This window comes from Kryptolebias marmoratus, linkage group LG19 (assembly GCF_001649575.2).
Source record: "Kryptolebias marmoratus isolate JLee-2015 linkage group LG19, ASM164957v2, whole genome shotgun sequence".
NCBI lineage: Eukaryota > Metazoa > Chordata > Actinopteri > Cyprinodontiformes > Rivulidae > Kryptolebias > Kryptolebias marmoratus.
The window spans coordinates 15,375,650-15,392,526 of NC_051448.1; the positions used below are offsets into that span (position 1 = coordinate 15,375,650).

The 16,877-nt window shown below is 41.3% G+C and overlaps 2 protein-coding genes across 3 annotated transcripts; one reads left to right on the forward strand and one right to left on the reverse strand.

Moving 5' to 3' along the window:
- Positions 1-470: 470 nt before the first annotated feature.
- Positions 471-13,102, reverse strand: LOC108231883 (methylmalonate-semialdehyde dehydrogenase [acylating], mitochondrial-like). Its single transcript, XM_017409279.3, has 12 exons — positions 12,940-13,102; positions 12,597-12,638; positions 9,923-9,997; positions 9,368-9,529; positions 9,192-9,270; positions 7,313-7,615; positions 5,480-5,601; positions 5,175-5,364; positions 4,881-5,062; positions 3,530-3,709; positions 1,251-1,349; positions 471-1,135 (listed from the first exon to the last, which is right to left on the reverse strand). Exons 1-12 carry the CDS (start codon positions 12,976-12,978, stop codon positions 1,031-1,033), a joined length of 1,578 nt encoding a protein of 525 aa, XP_017264768.1. The 5' UTR covers positions 12,979-13,102; the 3' UTR covers positions 471-1,030.
- An 81-nt stretch (positions 13,103-13,183) lies between these two features.
- On the forward strand, positions 13,184-16,578 carry LOC108231884 (sterile alpha motif domain-containing protein 15). Of its 2 annotated transcripts, XM_037981492.1 has the most exons (4): positions 13,184-13,322; positions 13,462-13,589; positions 13,681-13,779; positions 16,181-16,578. In XM_037981492.1, the coding sequence occupies exons 1-4, from the start codon at positions 13,187-13,189 to the stop codon at positions 16,364-16,366; spliced, it is 549 nt and encodes a 182-aa protein (XP_037837420.1). In that variant the 5' UTR covers positions 13,184-13,186; the 3' UTR covers positions 16,367-16,578. The 2 variants fall into 2 exon arrangements, with proteins under 2 accessions (XP_037837420.1, XP_017264770.1); XM_017409281.3 differs by lacking the exon at positions 13,184-13,322 and having other exon boundaries at positions 13,335-13,589.
- The last annotated feature ends 299 nt before the right edge of the window (positions 16,579-16,877 follow it).

Here is a 16,877-nt window from a genome sequence, read left to right on the forward strand (position 1 = left end):
AGTCGGCCACAACAATAATCATCTGCTCCAGTCTTTATCATTCATAAGCTCTGCTTAATCAAAACAAAACACAGCCAAGAAATAGTATTACCTGCTAATGTGTGAAGTCCATTTTAAGTTGATTAGAAAATGGTTTGGAGAAAATTATTTGTTCTTTCTATGCTAAAAAAACCCAAAAAAACAAAGCTTAAATGAATAAAATCAAGGTTGAGCCTGCTCAAATTCTTTTTTATTTAGAGGTGTAAGAGTCTCGAGTAGCCTGGCTGTTTCCTCTCAGGTCAGAAAAGTCAAGAGGAGAAGTTTTGATGCTGTTGAACTTTGAATGAAAATATGTCTTCCTTACACACTGCAACACCACTTAGTTTTACCTGGTGTTTTGTAAATATACTTATATTTTATGTTGATAAAATTTTAAACACCCCTATATGAGTGTCTGACACACACACACACACTAACCCCAGTTCCCTTCAGAACATTGAACAATAATCCATCATGAGCCTTTACAGAACAAGAACTACTGTTTTTTTTTTCAGTTTTTAATGTGGTAAAAAAGCATGTGTCCACATTCTGATGTATCATTTGTTCCATTCACATTTCAAATATTTACTTCGACATCTAATGAACACAAGTGGCTAATAAACCACGGTGCAAACTTCTGGAAGACGTTCTGTTGACGTTCCACCGGGAGAGGGAGAAATCCAGATCCAAACCTCTCAGAGGTGTCAGAAAACTGACAATGATCAACTTTTATACTCTGCACAGATCAAATCCAAGAAAATGTGGGTATAAAACACAACTAATCAACGCAGATATTCTCACCATCATCGTAGGCAGAAATGAAGTGCTATGCTAAAGGAAAATAAAGATTTAATTTGTGTTGATTCGACAGTCGAATAAACGTGAATGTTTAAACCTTACATCCAGTTTTCACATTATCAGAGCATTAAAAAGCGGCATCGAACCATTTCCCTCCAAAGGCTTCTTCTTAAAGTATGTAAGGATTTAAAGATGAACAATCTGTTGTTTTAGCTTAGCGTCCCATGGTTGGCATGGTAACAGCGGGGCTCGTTAGCGTAGCGTCCTCAGCTTTCCACTGTGACGTCACCGTCTTGATCTGAGTGTAGAACTGAATGCCCTGGTGGTGAACAGACAGCGGATTAACAGGAAACATTTAAAAAATAAATAAAATAAAACTGCAGATCGCTGTGGAAAAAGAGAGAAAGAAAAGAGAAGCCGTGTTTGCTTTTTACCTGCTTGCCGTAGAAGTTCGTGTCTCCTCTGAACGATCCTCTGGAGCCGGTGAAGGAGAACATGGGGAGCGGGACGGGGATGGGCACGTTCACACCGACCTGCAGGAGAAAAATGATGTAAAACAACAGAAAAAAAACCCAGAACCTGAACCACTCGGCTGGCTAACTGAGGGAACGTCACAGCGCTAAGCTACGATAAACAATACGAACACACACTCGATGGTTTCCTGTATTCCCGAGCACCGAAAACAGAATTTACAAGCTCAAAGTGAAGCTGCAAGCAGACACAGAAGAGCCAAGCTACAGAGATTAAATAAGTATATCAAATTACTAGGACACGTTTTAGATGCAGGGCTAAAAAAACATTGTAGTGGGGCAGAACCACAAACATTCCCTGTATATCGGACTTTCCTACATACTGTGTGGGTCTGTTCAAGCAGGAGTTTTAACACACGCCATCTATGGCGGCTGTGTCAACAAGTACACGTTGCATGTCTCCTACGCAACCCACGAAAAAGCAAGCCGTAACAGTGACAGAAATAATATGTTTTAGTCACACCTTGATCTTTTCATACCTCCTGACAAAGTAGTTTTAGCGCCTGAACTCGCTAGGAAGCCATTTTTATTACCATTCAATCCATTATTATTAATTTACGTCTTCATTTCTTTTTATTTAAATGCTGACAACAACATTAAATTAATGATGTTTCTACCAGAGTAGTTAAATCCAGCCGTCTCGAATGGTTTTAACATTTTATGTCTTTTAAACGTAATAATATTATTATTGAACTTTTTTTCCTTATACTGGCCTGAAATGAAATTAATCCAATAACTCATGTTTATGATGCTCCAGCAGGAAAACAAGCGGTTCTCCTTCACTTTAAATGTAATATTTGGGGACGTTCTGATCAAATCTGACTGCTCCTCAGCTGAGTTCTGTTCGGGGATGCTGCGTGTGTCACCGCTCGGAGAGGTTCGCGCGTCAGTCCGACTGCCTACACAAATGTTTTGGTGATTTAGCCAGTGCTATTAATAAAGCTGACTGGGAATTGGCGGGGGGTGAAAAAAAAAAAAAAAAAAAGTAAATAAATAAATCAGCAGAGACCTTCCAGACTATTACGATTTCAAGTTCAAATCCATCCAACTATGACAGGCGGAGATCTTGATGCAAATGAGCCACAAATCTCCTTATTCGGCGCCACCCAGCAGCATAGGAGATCATCATTTCAAGGCGAGCACAAAAGATTAGCTTCACTATTTTTAAAATCTCATCAAATGGAAAAAATAGTGACAGTCCCCTAAGTTATGTTGCTACATTTTGATGTCACAGTGAAACTGATTTATACCCCCTTTTTTAATATTTAAAATGTAATATTTTGCATCTTTGCAGACATATTACATTTAAAATAACTGGTCTAAGAAATCCTGAGTTGAGGCCAAAATGAAGTTTTGGCTGCAACTGTTGGTGACTCAAAATTGCGAGAAAATAGGCAATTTTCAGTTGCAGTCTCACAGAGGGGCCAATTTTTTTTTTAAAACTCACATTGTTATTATTATTATTCCAGGCTGTGCACATTGTTTAGATGCCCGGCTTCACCCACCTCAGCCCGCTTTGTAGAGCCCCCATGCTTATGATTTAATCTGCTGGAGAACACTCCTGAAATGAAGATTTGGACCAGTTTTTCCAGAAATTATCACTAATTATTGGCATGTTTTTTTTAGAACTGGACATAGTTTCTTGCAGAGGAGAGCTCCTATACGCAGGTGTCAAAATAGATGGATACTTTATTGGTAATTTGCAGGAAATTACAATAAAACAGCTTTGGTGCTCTTAAGAGCAGGTTGGAGACGCCCCTGGACAAAATTAAGATGGATTTGGGACGTTCATGATGACTCTGCAACTATTTTTGGAGAATGTGGAGCCTGTGAGCATCTGCGACTCTCGCAATAAAATTGATAACCCCTGCACATGTTTCTGGACACTTTGGAGACTCCCTCGTGAATGCTGTCATGGCCCATTAAGGTACTTCCTTCAGGTTCCAGTGATCTAGATGTTCACCCCTGAGTTCAGCTCTTGCCACCCAAATAAATGCACACAAGTTCTGTTATATAAAGTTTCTAGAAAGAGTCATTCATGAACTTTCATAACACATTTTTTAAAATGTAAAAATCCACCTCTCTAAGGTATGGTTTAAATCCATATCCCCGTACCTTCATGAAATTTGCAGCTTTTTTTTAAAGTTGACCTTTTCACCACTATGCATAAACATGAGCCCCACCTGGCCGACGTCCACCTCATGTGTGTATTTGCGCGCCGTGGCTCCGTTGGTGGTAAAGATGGCTGTGCCGTTGCCGTAAGGGTTTCTGTTGATTAGAGAGATGGCTTCATCTAACGTGTCGACCTCCAGGACGACGAGCACAGGCCCGAAGATCTCCTCCTTGTAGCACTTCATGTTCGGCTGAGAAAGAGCAGAGGAATGATCAAACCGCAGCTTACTAAAGAGGAAAAAAAATAAAAACCTCCTTGAGGCATTTTAACCAAAGCATGCAGTACTGGTGTGTTCATTTTTCCAGGGAATAAAGACAAAACGCTTTAGATGCATTTTGTAACACTTCCAACAACTTTCTATTTTAAGACACCAAGTCTGACACTCTACACTCTCAACCAGAAAGCCAGATGGATGGGGGGGGGGGTACTGCATGCTGTTTGGTAGTTTTATTAGTCTGCAAATTACAGCTACAACCAAGCTGTCTGAAAGGTTGGACTTTTATGCATATGGGGGTTAAAGACTATATCTGGCATTATTGCTTTGTAGTTTTTGCCTGCGTCTCTGTGTGCACGTGTGTCTGAACCAGCGGCTCAGAGTTTAATGAAACTCTCAGAAACTGATCGCTGGGTGCACATTTACAACTGATTAACTTTAGGAGTCAATCTAATTTTAAATGCTGCTGTTTTTTGTGCTGCTTAGCGACCTTAGCAGCACAAAAACGGCTATAACCCAGTTAATTTAAAAGGTATTAAGCTAAAATTTGGCGCGTTGGTAGCTGAAAGTCATCCCTAAGTCAAGGTAATCAAAATGAAGATGGTCGTCACAACTAATCAACATTATCCAAAACAAAAATGGCTATAACTTAAACAAATTTACAGATAATGAGCTCAAATTTGGTGGTAGTAGCCGAGAGTTATCCTCAACAAATCTCATGAGATTTTGCAACAACAGATGAGATCGTGGAGAACATCGTTTACAAGGTTGGACCAAAACAGTGATAACTTTGTCTCTTCTAATCACAAGATTATCTGAGTTTTAAAACTCTGGCATGAAGTATGTTTTTAAATACATAATCAAGAATAAATGTATGCAGACGCACTGAAACAAGAGGACAATACAGCATGACAACCATTTAAATTAGAATAAGTTTCAACAAAGACATTGAAGAGACTGGAAGATTAACGTCGGCTGGAGAAACTAAATTTTCCTCCTTTTAACAATGTTTCCGTTCCATTTTCAGAGCCTACCCCTGGGACTTTAAGCTCAAGTAGAACATTGCTCTCTTCTGCAGAGACGTGTGAAAAGGAGTGTGACCGCATTTCACCTTTTGTCTCACCTAAATTCAAATTCTCAGTCTCACCGTAACGTTGCTCAAAATCGTGGGTCCCACGAAGTTCCCGTTCTCATATCCTTTGACGTGAACCTTCCTCCCGTCCAGCAGCAGCTTGGCGCCTTCATCCACTCCGCTCTGGACCAAATACTCCACCCTGGCCTTGGCTTCGGGCGAGATCAGGGGCCCCACGTCAGACCCCGGCTGATCGCCTAAAGCACAGAATTACTTCAAGGAAAGGTCGTTTTACGTTTGAATGATTAAAAACCGATCGTATTTTGCGAGGGACCCGAATTCTCCGTCCACGCGTTTCTTGAGCGTTACCTGCGTTGACGCGCAGTGATTTAGAGCGCTCCACCAGCTCTGGCAGCCACGCACGAGACTCGCCGACGAAAATAGCGGTGGAGAGAGCCATGCAGCGCTGGCCAGCGGCTCCAAAGGCAGCACCAACCAGCTGGTTGATGGTATTCTCTTTGTTGGCATCAGGCATCACCACACCATGGTTCTTGGCTCCCTAAACGCCACAATTCAGGACAATTTGTAACACATGAGAAATCCTAGAAGATGATGACTTTCCTGATGTGCGAGCTGTGCATTTGGCCTGTTAAATGGAGCGGTCTGAGTGGTACCATGTTGGACTGGACTCTCTTCCCATTCTTGGAGCCTCGTTCATAGATGTACTCTCCTGCTTGGTTGGAGCCAACAAAGCTGATGGCTTTGATGGCCGGATGGTCACAGATGAAGTTCACAGCTACATAAAAATAAAAGGGGGGAAAAAATGTCATTTAATAAAATAAATTGTGCCTTATTCTTAAATTCTTCAAATAATTTAATTCTATATTTGCAGTCCAGTTGTGTCATTTTAAGAACTGAGCTAAAAGAAAGGTTTTGTTCTTGCCAGCTACATATTTAAAAAAAAATAGATCAGTGCTTTCCCAAATCAAACTTCCAGATTTTTAAATTGAACTGAATTATTTATAATGCTTAAGTTTGAAAACGATCCGTATGTTTTGAAATCCACATGTATTTTAATGTGACGTATGATTCAGATAACCTTAATTCTTCACACAAACCAGCTACAATCAAACGAACCCACAAGGTTTTATTAAAGCTGCAAAATGGTGAGAAGCTCAGAAAAGACACAACCACTCTACCTATAGAGCCCTGAATAAACTAGGCTGAAATATTTAGGCTTCTTCGTCTTTTAGGCTCTTTAAGAAATAACTTTTTAAAAGTTAAATGATGGACTAGCACTTGTAAAGCTGTATTATCCTCATCAACGTAAATAAAGATGGACGAAGCGACTCTATTACCTTCCATTGTCTAAAATTAAAGCCAGAATGTCCTTTTTTTTACCCTCGATACAAAAGTCCTATCTACGCTTCCTGCAAATTTGCTAACAGCCTTAATGTTTTATTAAGCCTCAAATAACTAATTGACACTAAATTTGTTTTTTTTAAATACCTATTTGAGCATGCAGCAGCAGCTGAACAAAAACAAACACCTGAAAAAAATTATCTGAAGTGTTTTTTGTTTTTTTTTAAAGTGAAGAAATTGTCCCATTTGTTTGCATGGAGGCGCCGGACTCAGGCATTGTACTGCAGCCAGCCACTAGGGGGCGCTCGTCTTTTGTGGCTTCAACTTTCAGCTTACGATCGGGTTTCTAGTTCCAGTATTTGTCAGTGATTAGACTCTGAGTTCTCAGCCAGTATGTAACTAAAAAAAAACAATGTAATGATGGCTGAAATGATGGTGACTGCATCCATCTTTTATATCGAATAAAGCTGAGAAACACTCATCTTGTGTGAGCAATTTCTATCTAGAAACTTTAAATTTCATCTTCCACAAAATTAAAAATGAATAAAAAAAGAGCCTGGAAACACGAAGGTCCTATTCTAAGCCTGCACCTAAAACACCTGAAGCTCAAGCTGACACCTTACTGTGTGGACTGAGACATCAAGTCATATTTGCACCGACAGCTGCGTGGATTGGGTTCTTGTAACACGGCACGCGTGCAACACGGCGTAGCAGAAACAGATCGTGTAACGCAAAACCGCGAGCCGTGTCGCAATGTGGATGTGCTTCCTGGTAAATATCCTTATTGACGCAGAGGGGAAAAAAATCACAGCAAATCAAGGATTTTCAGAAATATTCTGAGCTCCTTGGCCTGTCGGTCACATTTTTTTTTTTTTTTTCTTCAAATTAAGAGCATGCTGACTGCAGTCTACTGCACACTGGTCGATTAAAACAATATTTCTTTAATATACCTGAGATCACTGATACAGAAACTTAAATCCACCTGCTTCAAAGTCCTCAGAATGACCTAAACTTGTTAAGGAAATTTCTACATATGATGTCAGGGTATATAATTAATACAGCTAGTTTTTTTCCTGGACTTCCCTCCATTGTTTACCATAAATACCATGTAACCCTGAAAGAAGGGGGGGGGGTCACACACTCACCTGCATGCTGCCCGTGGATAATATTGAGTGTCCCATCTGGTGCCCCAGCATCCTGCAGCATTTTCGCCAGGAGCATGGTGCAGCCTGGGACGCGCTCGGACGGCTTCATCAGGTACGTGTTGCCGCACACCATCGCGATGGGGAACATCCACAGGGGAATCATGGCGGGGAAGTTAAACGGGGCGATGCCGGCACAGACGCCGAGCGGGAGCCGGTAGGTGTGAGTGTCCATGTCCTTGGTGATGGAGGGTAAGGTTTCCCCGAGCATCAAGGACGTGATGCTGCAGGCATGCTCGACCACCTCTGAGGGATGGGGAGGAAGGAAAAACGATCCGTTTGATCGATAAAAAGTGCAGAGATGGAAAAGACGAAATTAGCTCCGGCTTGGACTTCTATCAGCGGTCCTCACAATGCGCCTGAAACTTGAGTCCTCTGAAGCCCAATCTGTCAACCCGCCGGCTCTAATGAATGGACAATAATCTGACCTGTATGTTTACTATTTAATTTACAGATGCAGATAACCTGGAATTGGAGTCAAACAATGGCTTTATGTTTTATTGGTGTTTAATGACGTGCAACCAAAGCCAGCTCAATTATTATTAGGGTCAAAAACAAAAAACAAAAGCCTTCCATTAGGAAAAGCCTCGTCCCTGTCTACAACCTTTGCATATTCATATGCAGATCTCTGTTTAAAGAGATTAACCTGTCGCCCCGTCTCTAATCGTATTCATTAGACATAATTAAGAAGGCTCACACATGCCCATTAAAGCTCTGATAAAGAATATGCCAGGGATAAAACCCAAGACGTGACATGAGGCGGATTATCAGACAACCTGTGAGACAGGATTGTGCCCAGGCACAAATCGGAAAAAATAAAAATGTTTGCCCAAAATCTATGTGCTGAAAAACCACTAGAGTCCATTTTTATTTCCAAAAACACTAAGATAAATAGTCCAAATATTTATGTAAATGTTGTTTTTTTTAAAAATAAAGTTTCCAATTTTTTCATTAGTTGTTAAGACGACGTGTCAATCAATCAGAAAAACTAAAACAAATAAATTACCAAGTCTGTAGCACACGATTTGGAAAACACACAACACTAATTTAATTTCTCACAGGGATTTCTAACGTTTGCATGTTTCCCTGCCGCTGTAAAGCTGCCAAAGCAAACAAGTGTTTTCACAGAGGAGCACGGCATGTTTTTAATACACAACTAAACACAAATAGATTTGCAATAAAATAAACTTGGTAGTTGTGCTGTGGGTAAACTGTTCGCTAAAATGTTGCTTGTACAACTTAAGATTTGTGCAAATCAATATAAAGCTCTCTCTATATATATATACACTGAAACAACCAAACCAGGGCCCTGTCCCATCACTAATTTAGTAGTAATAGTACATTTTGCAACAAGTACTTAGGTCCAACCAATTAACAGCCACCCTGCAGCCACGCAGGTTTTAAACCTTCACCCTGATAGAAACAGACTTTTCAGCAGGAGATTCAGACACTACAGAAGCTGAATTTCTGATAGTCAGTTAGTTCTGATAGTTGGTGTTCCTTTTATTTTGTTGTTTTATAAGATGGAACTTAATTGGAATGTCATGAATTTGATTATAAGTAATAATTCTTCACAAATCTACACCCTCCGCTGAAAGCTGAACCTCAGTAAAAAATATCTGGAAGACTCCAACATGTTTTCTCTCAAAGACTTAGCCTTATTTGGCTCCATTCATATTTCCTTTAACTTCGACCAGCTTCCCAGTCCCCACTAATGACCCCACTAATGACGCTGCCACCGCCATGCTTCACTGTGGATGTCAACCAGTCAGGTTATCAACCCCAGTCACACCACCAGAAGCGTAGTGGTTGCATTACTTACGCAGTCCTCTGAATACGTCTCCCTCTGCATCGGCGAGGGTTTTGCCCTGCTCCAAGGTGATTATTTTTGCCAGTTCTTTCTGAAACGACCCAGGAATAAACGGCAGGGGATCAGTTTTAGCAGACAAGCGAGCATTTACAGGAAGTTGGGCGCGCGGCGCTCGCAGATTTCCCTACAATGTTGTCCTTGATGAGCTGCTGGTAGCGCAGGAAGATCTGCTGCCTGCTGAGGATGGAGGTCTCGGACCAGGACCGGAAGGCTCTGGAGCAGGACTCCGCAGCCGTCAGCATCTCCTCCTGAGTGGCTTTGGGAACGCGACCCACCACCTCATTGGTGGCCTGAAGAGAAGAGGATCCAGAACGACTACAAACACTGCCGGTGCTTTCTATCACAGGCTGGACATTATTTTATCATCATAAACAACAAAATGTCTTCATCGTTTACATTTTTTTAATCATCGTGAGCTGACAGATGGATACTTTTTAATACAGTAAACCATAAATAAAGTCTAGCCAAAGATTAATATCTGACCGCTTCTACAGCAGACTGGACTCTTAGAGAATCTAAATCATAAAACACTTTCCTCTCACTTTACAAACTAGGCTTTTAAAAAAAACTGCCAATTATTTCCACACAGAAATGTTTCTAATCTACTGTTACAAAACCACTCTTATTTATTTATTTTTTTTCCGCCAGCTTACGAGTGCAGGAGGTAATTTATGAATACTCACAGGGTTGTAGATGTCCAGCCATTCGGACGAGTTGGACTCAACAAACTTTCCGTCAATAAATAGCTTGGTGGTGGGCTAGAAAATAAATCAAAAGCAGCGCCTGATTAAAATTCACTTCCTGTCCAGCGACACGGTCACCAAGTTCCCTGACATTCATTAACCACGACGACGACGGGTGCAATGACTCTGCAGAGATTTTCAGACCGCTTTTCCTCCGGACGCAAAAAAAGTTCTGCTCACTCATTTCAAATATTTGCTATGCAACACATTTCCAAGCAAAGTCTAACTGGTGGATGGATATCTAGCTGACTGTAAACCTTTTGCTCCATTAAAAAATACATGGAAAGCTTGATACTAATTAGAAATGTTGTCACAATAGTCTGTCCAGAAAAGCTGATCCAACTCTAACAGGGCAGAAATGCAGAATCTAGTTGCATCTTTCCATTAAAGTTAGGTTTATTCTGTCAAATCCATTCCTGTATAGTTTTAAATACTACGACCTTAAAAATTGTTCTTTTAAAGTTTAATGTTAAACATACAATAAAGAGGTAAGTTGTCCCCCAAAATGATGTAACTTTTGTCCACTAAACTGGTATTTCACAATTTTATCACTACTTCCAACTTGTCTTCCAGTTTGCCTTTCCTCCTGCACCATTTAAATGGCAACAGCTTTTTTTTAATAAGCACAAAAACATGCATTTCCTATAAAATAAAATGTTTTTGTGATAAAATGTTTTGAACATCTGAAACATTTGAACATCTGAAAAATTGTAAACCAAAAATCTTGTGAGTCTGAAAGACAGGTAACCTGACGAACAAAATCGTTTTACAAATTTGCAACAAAGCTCCCACTTATGCAGCTCAGGGACACTCAAGGGCTTTCAAATCTGTAATAAAATCATCTAATTTGACTGATTTCGTTATAGTTTGGGTGGCAGATTCCAGCTCGACTGAGCTCTTGACTCTGAATAAACTCAATCAAAGCCACGCGCCACCAAATGTACACTGTATTACCAAAAGTATTCACTTATCCAAATCATTGAATTCAGGTGTTTTGATGCCTTCCATGGCCACACGTGGATAAAATCAAGCACCAGGGCATGGAGACTGCTTCTACAACCATAAGTGAAAGAATGGGTGGCTCTCAGGAGCTCAGTAAATTCCAGCTTGGCACTTTAACAGGATGGTACCTATGCAATAAGTCTAGTGTGGAAATTTACTCCCTACTAAATATTCCACAGTCAGCTGTGAGTGATGTTACAAAAAACGTGGAAGTAATTCGATTGGGAACGACAGCAACTCAAAGTGATAGGCCACGTAAAATCAGAGTGGGCTCAGTGGATGGTGAGGCTCATAAAGCACAGAGGTCACCAACTTTCTACAGAGTCAACAGCTACAGACCTCCAGACTTCATGTGGCCTTCAGATCAGCTCAAGAACAGCATGTAGAGAGCTTCATGGAAGCCTTCTGGGTTTGGCTGCTGCCAGGAGAACGGTTCTTGTCTGGCTGCGTTGTGCTAAGTGTAAAGTTTTGGTGGAATTATGGTGTGGGGTTGTTTTTCAAGAGCTGGGCTCGGCTGCTTAGTTCCAGTGAAATGAACTCTTAATGCTTCTGCATACCAAGACATGTTGGACAATGTCATGCTCCCAACTTTGTGGGAACAGTTTGGGAATGGTACCTTCCTGTTCCAACATGGCTGCACACCAGTGTACAAAGCAAGGTTCATAAAGACATGGAGGAGTGAGTTTGGTGTGGCAGAACTTGACTGGCCTGACCTCAACCTGACAGAACACCAAGGATGAATTAGAGTGAAGACTGTGAGGCAGGCCTTCTGTCCAACATCAGTATCCAACCTCATAAATGAGCTTCTACATAGTCAAAAAATCTCATAAACACTCCTGAACCTTGTGGAAAGCTGTTGAAGAGTTGAAGCTGTCATAGCTGCAAACAGTGGGCCAACATCATAATAAACCCTGTGGATTAAGAATGGGAGGTCATATGAGTGTGGCGGAAGGCGAGGGAATATGTTTGGCAACACACTGCACATGTGAAGGAACATTAAAACCAATAACTTAGATGTGCCTTTGCTTTCTTTAAAGTTGCATGGGTTGGAAACATTGGACTACGTTTAAAACAAAACAATAAATTATTTGCCTAAAGGCAAACCTTTGCTTGTAACTTATTCTAAAAATACCAGGTAATAAACAACTTAAAGGTGTTCATTGCAAAGTCATAAAGACCAGACAAAAAGAAGGTCATAAAGTAAGAAACAAAATCTGCACAGTACTGTCCTCATAGCAAATGTTCATGTGTCCTTAAATTAAAAAATATGAAGTGACTGAAAACAGGTCATACCTTAAACTTATGGGCCATATTTGTTTACCTACAGCCTAATAAGGGTCAGTCACATGACTGGAGCTTCCATGTGGTATTCAGAGGATTCAACCAAATGCTTTGTTTACAATGAACGTGGACCCGCATTTCAGAATTGCACACACTACTGGGGTAAACGCTTTCAAACTGCACCATTTGATATAGTTCAGGATAACCTTTTGTTAAGTTTGATTTCACACTTTGTAATGAGTACCTTTACCACAATAAACCCTGACTAACACCTGACAAATATTAGCTTATGGCTGTGTAATGACAGCAGATGGATGTCAGGGAATCTTACCACTGAAGAGGAGTAACACATGCGACCCAGCTGGAGAGGAACCTGGAAGAAAAACACACACACTAGAACCTTATTCGCTAAAAAAAAAAAATCATTATTATTTTTTTGCTTACACGAAGCCTGCAAATAATATAAGCCTTGACTGAATGCTTCGGTGTCATGTCGCACATTTTAAGTGCAAATAAAGCCAAACTATCGAGTAAACCCTTGAGGAAAGGGGGGTGGACGAAGTCCAACGTGTGTGACTTTGTTAGCAGCCAGCTCGGGTTTGTAGCCGCTTTAGCTGCATAAGCATCAAATAAAACCCTACATTCAGCAAAAAACGAGCAAGAATTTGCCTTACCTTCTTCTTTAGAAATGGACGGAAGAGAAGTGCTGCCATTGTGGTTCGTTAGCGTGTTTGTGTTGCTCTAAAACCCCTTCTACCGACCCACGGAGTGAGCAGAACTTCAGCTCCAGACAGAGGGATCCGAAGGACAGGACGGCGGCGGTGTACGCAAAGCTGCGCTTTTACCTGATCTACAACACCACACTGGAATGTCCATCCGTTAGACAGTCTGGTGCAGATGGTTTGTTAATCTGTGAAAACGATGCGCGATGCCATTCGCCGTTTTGGCACGGTGTGGGCGGGACACATGTTTCTAACAGCCAATCACAACACGCTGTTTACAAGACGCCCCAAATTACGAGGCGCCGGTTGGTTCTTGCTAAGATCGCGAACTTCAGGTCTGCCTACTTATTTGTTTTGGAAAGTCTGGTTTATTGATAATTAGTTTCTCTATCACTTAAATCAGCAAGGCCAGAAGTAAATGTATGTACCCCGTTGTTTAAAAAAAAGTTTTTAAATTAGCTTAAATTCTCAAAGGTTTGCTTGGTAGCCTGGGGAGTGACCGTTTCCATAGCAACATGTCAACCATCAACATGGAATTCTTACAGTGGGACTGTCAGGACGTTGCTGGATGGATCGAGTCTTTAGGGTTTCCTCAATACAAAGTAGGTCAGCACTGCTTTACCTATACCCAGATACCTTCATAAGATAGATTTGTTTCAGCCTTTAATCACATCTTATTTATTCCTGCTATAGGCTTGTTTCACACAGAATTTCATCACTGGAAGGAAGCTCATTTATGTGAACTGCAACAATCTGCCAAGACTTGGAATAACAGACTTTAAAGACATGCAGGTAATAAGAAAATGTGGGAACTCTAAATATAAATTGGACAGGTTTTTTTTATGAAGGCTTGTTTACGGTTCAGAAATACTTCATGTTCACATATATTTCGACGAGTCTGATAGCACCAATTAACGGCAGCACGGCTGTTTTCAACCCCATCATTAGGCACCGAAACATCACTTCTGGTTGAATCTTTAAAAGCATTTACTGCGAGTCTCCTCGGAGTGCTCTGAGCGGACTGTACGACTCGGAGAGCTGTGCCAGCTCGGTGCTGTTGCACATCCTGTTTGCCACACTTTCTGCGAGCGGTGTGATATCCAATTAAAGCTGTTTGTTGTAACCAAGCATCACTGTCAAGCACCACCTTAGATCGCTTATTATAGCCTATTACTGTGTGATGCTTACCCTTTTCAAAAAGAATTTTAAAAATCTCCTTTCGAGGTTACAACTAAGGTGACTATAATGTATTCAGGTCTGCTTAGAAGAGTAACATAAACTGCTGCAGCCTTTGTAAAAATGTATACTGATAATGGAGTCATTGGTCCTTATTTTTTAGGGTAAAATACAAGTCTGTTGATTAAATTGGAATAAGAAAAACCTAGTGCCTTTTCCACATTTTGTCACTTTACAACCACAAACTCCACAGAAGCGTTTTCCTGGGATTTTATGTGACAGGCGAGCACAAAGTGGAGCCTAATTCTGACGTGGAAGGAGAACAATTCATGGCTTTTAACATTTTTTACGAATGAAAACTGAAAAGTGTGGCGTGCATTTGTATTCAGCCCCCCCTCTGAGTCAATACTTTGTAGAACCACCTTTCACTGCAGTTCCAGCTGCCTGACTTTCGGGGTTTGTGCACCATTCTTTTATGCAAAACAGCTGCAGCTCAGTCAGACTGAGTGGAGCGCGTTGGTGAAATGGCTCTTTTCAAGTCATCCCACAGATTCTCAGTTAGATTCGGGCCTGGACTTTGTCTGGGCTGTTCTGACGCATGAATATGCTTTCATCTAACCCATTCCATTTTAGATCTGGCTGGATGATTCGGGCCGTTGTCCTGCTGGAGTGTGAACCTCCACCCAAGCATTGAGTTAATTGTATTGTCCTGTATTAGCTCCAGCCATCTTCCCATCAGCTCTGACCAGCTCCCCTGGCCCCTGCTGCTGAAGAGCATCCCCACAGCATGATGCTGCCGCCACCGTGTTTCACAGTGAGGGTGGTGTGTTCAGGGGTGGTGTTAGTTTTCTGCCACACATAGCATTTTGGATTTAGGCCAGAAACTTTAGTTTTGATCTCATCTAAGCAGAGCACCTTTACATGCAAACGTGACTCTTCTTCCTGCCACTCTACCCTAAAGGCCAAATTTTTAGAGCGCAGGACTAACAGTTCTCCTGTGGACAGATTCTCCCACTGGAGCTGTGGATCTCTGCAGCTCCTTCAGAGTTACCGTGGGGCTTCTTGGCTGCTTCTCGGAATAACACTCTCCTTGGTTCAGCCTCAGTTTAGACGGACCAACATGTCTCTGTAGGTTTGCAGTTGTGCCATCCTCTATATGTGTGATATTCAAATCTTAAGATGCTGTTTTATAACCTAAACCTGCTTTAAACTTGAGCAAGTGATATCAAACATATGAGGGTGTATGTGTGTGTATATGAATACGGATATATTTGTGTAAGTTAGCACATTGTTTGCGATATTACCATTGTTACATATATTTATATGTGTATACAGACACATGTATTCATATATATATATATATATATATATATATATATATATATATATATATACACACACTGTTTTTACCAGCATACCTTTCACATACATATACTGCACACACACACACACACACACACACACGCACATACATATATTCTTATATGTCCAGTAAACATACATGTATATATACAAACACATACACACACAGTATTAAAGCAAAAGGAAGTCCTTCATTGAATTAATTCATTCAAACTTCTCAACAACTTTATCCCTGACCTGTCTGGTGTGTTCCTTGGTCTTCATGATGCTGTTTGCTCACTAACACACCTCTGAGGCCGTCACAGAACAGCTGGATTTACGCTAAAATGAAATTACACACAGATATTTACTAATTAGGTGAATCCTGAAGGAAATAGGTCTGCTGGATTTTAGATAGCTACATCAGAGTAAAGGGGGCTGAAAACAAATGCACGCCTCACTTTTCAGATTAAAAACTTTGAAAACCATGTATCATTTTTCCCTCCGGTTTAGAATAATTATTGTATTATTATTATTATTACTTTGTGCTGGTCTGTCACATAAAATCCCAGCGAAAAGCTTTAAAGTTTGTGACTGTGGCGTGATAAGATGTGGGATACGTTTTCAGGACCCTGCCTTGGTCAGAGGCCTCAAACCCGTGCTGTGCGTCCCTCAGGTCATCGCCGCTCGGGTGCGTGAGCTGCTGGGCATCACAGAGACCCCGTGGAGCCACAGCATCGCCGACCCTCGCCAGAGCGCCGCCGCCCTGTTCCTGGAAAGAAAGAGCCACACGGGCGAGCGTGCGGACCGCCTGGCCTACCAGCAGTTCCTGAGAGAACCCCGACGGGCATCCAAACAGTGAAGGAGCCAAGCGAAGCCATGTCAGCCGTGTTAGTCACACCGTTGGCTGGCGGCAGAGGTCACAGGCAGGCCGTGACATAGACACACCCCAGCAGCAAAACGAGGGTATTGTTGCTGCTGGTAAACAGGAAAAAAAAACTTTTTAATGGTTTTCTGCTTTTGGCTGTCATAAAAATCACTCTAAATACTGGAAACAAAGTGATAAAAGAAGCAACAAAGACTGATTTCAATATAGCCCTTGTCTGTGTGTCTGTCTGTTAGCAAAATATCTCATGAACCACTGGTCCGATTTGAATGAAATCTTCAGGAAATAATCGTTGAATGAACATCTATAACTGACTCACTTTTGTAGCCAACCCATTTCAAGATGGCTGCCACAGCGAACTGACATTTGGAAACGCATTAATGGCTATAACTCAGTCAATTGTACAGATATTGTGCTATAATTTGGTGTGGTTGTAGCTGAGAGTCATTCACAACGGACACTCCAAGTGCTACTCATTGTGTAAGAT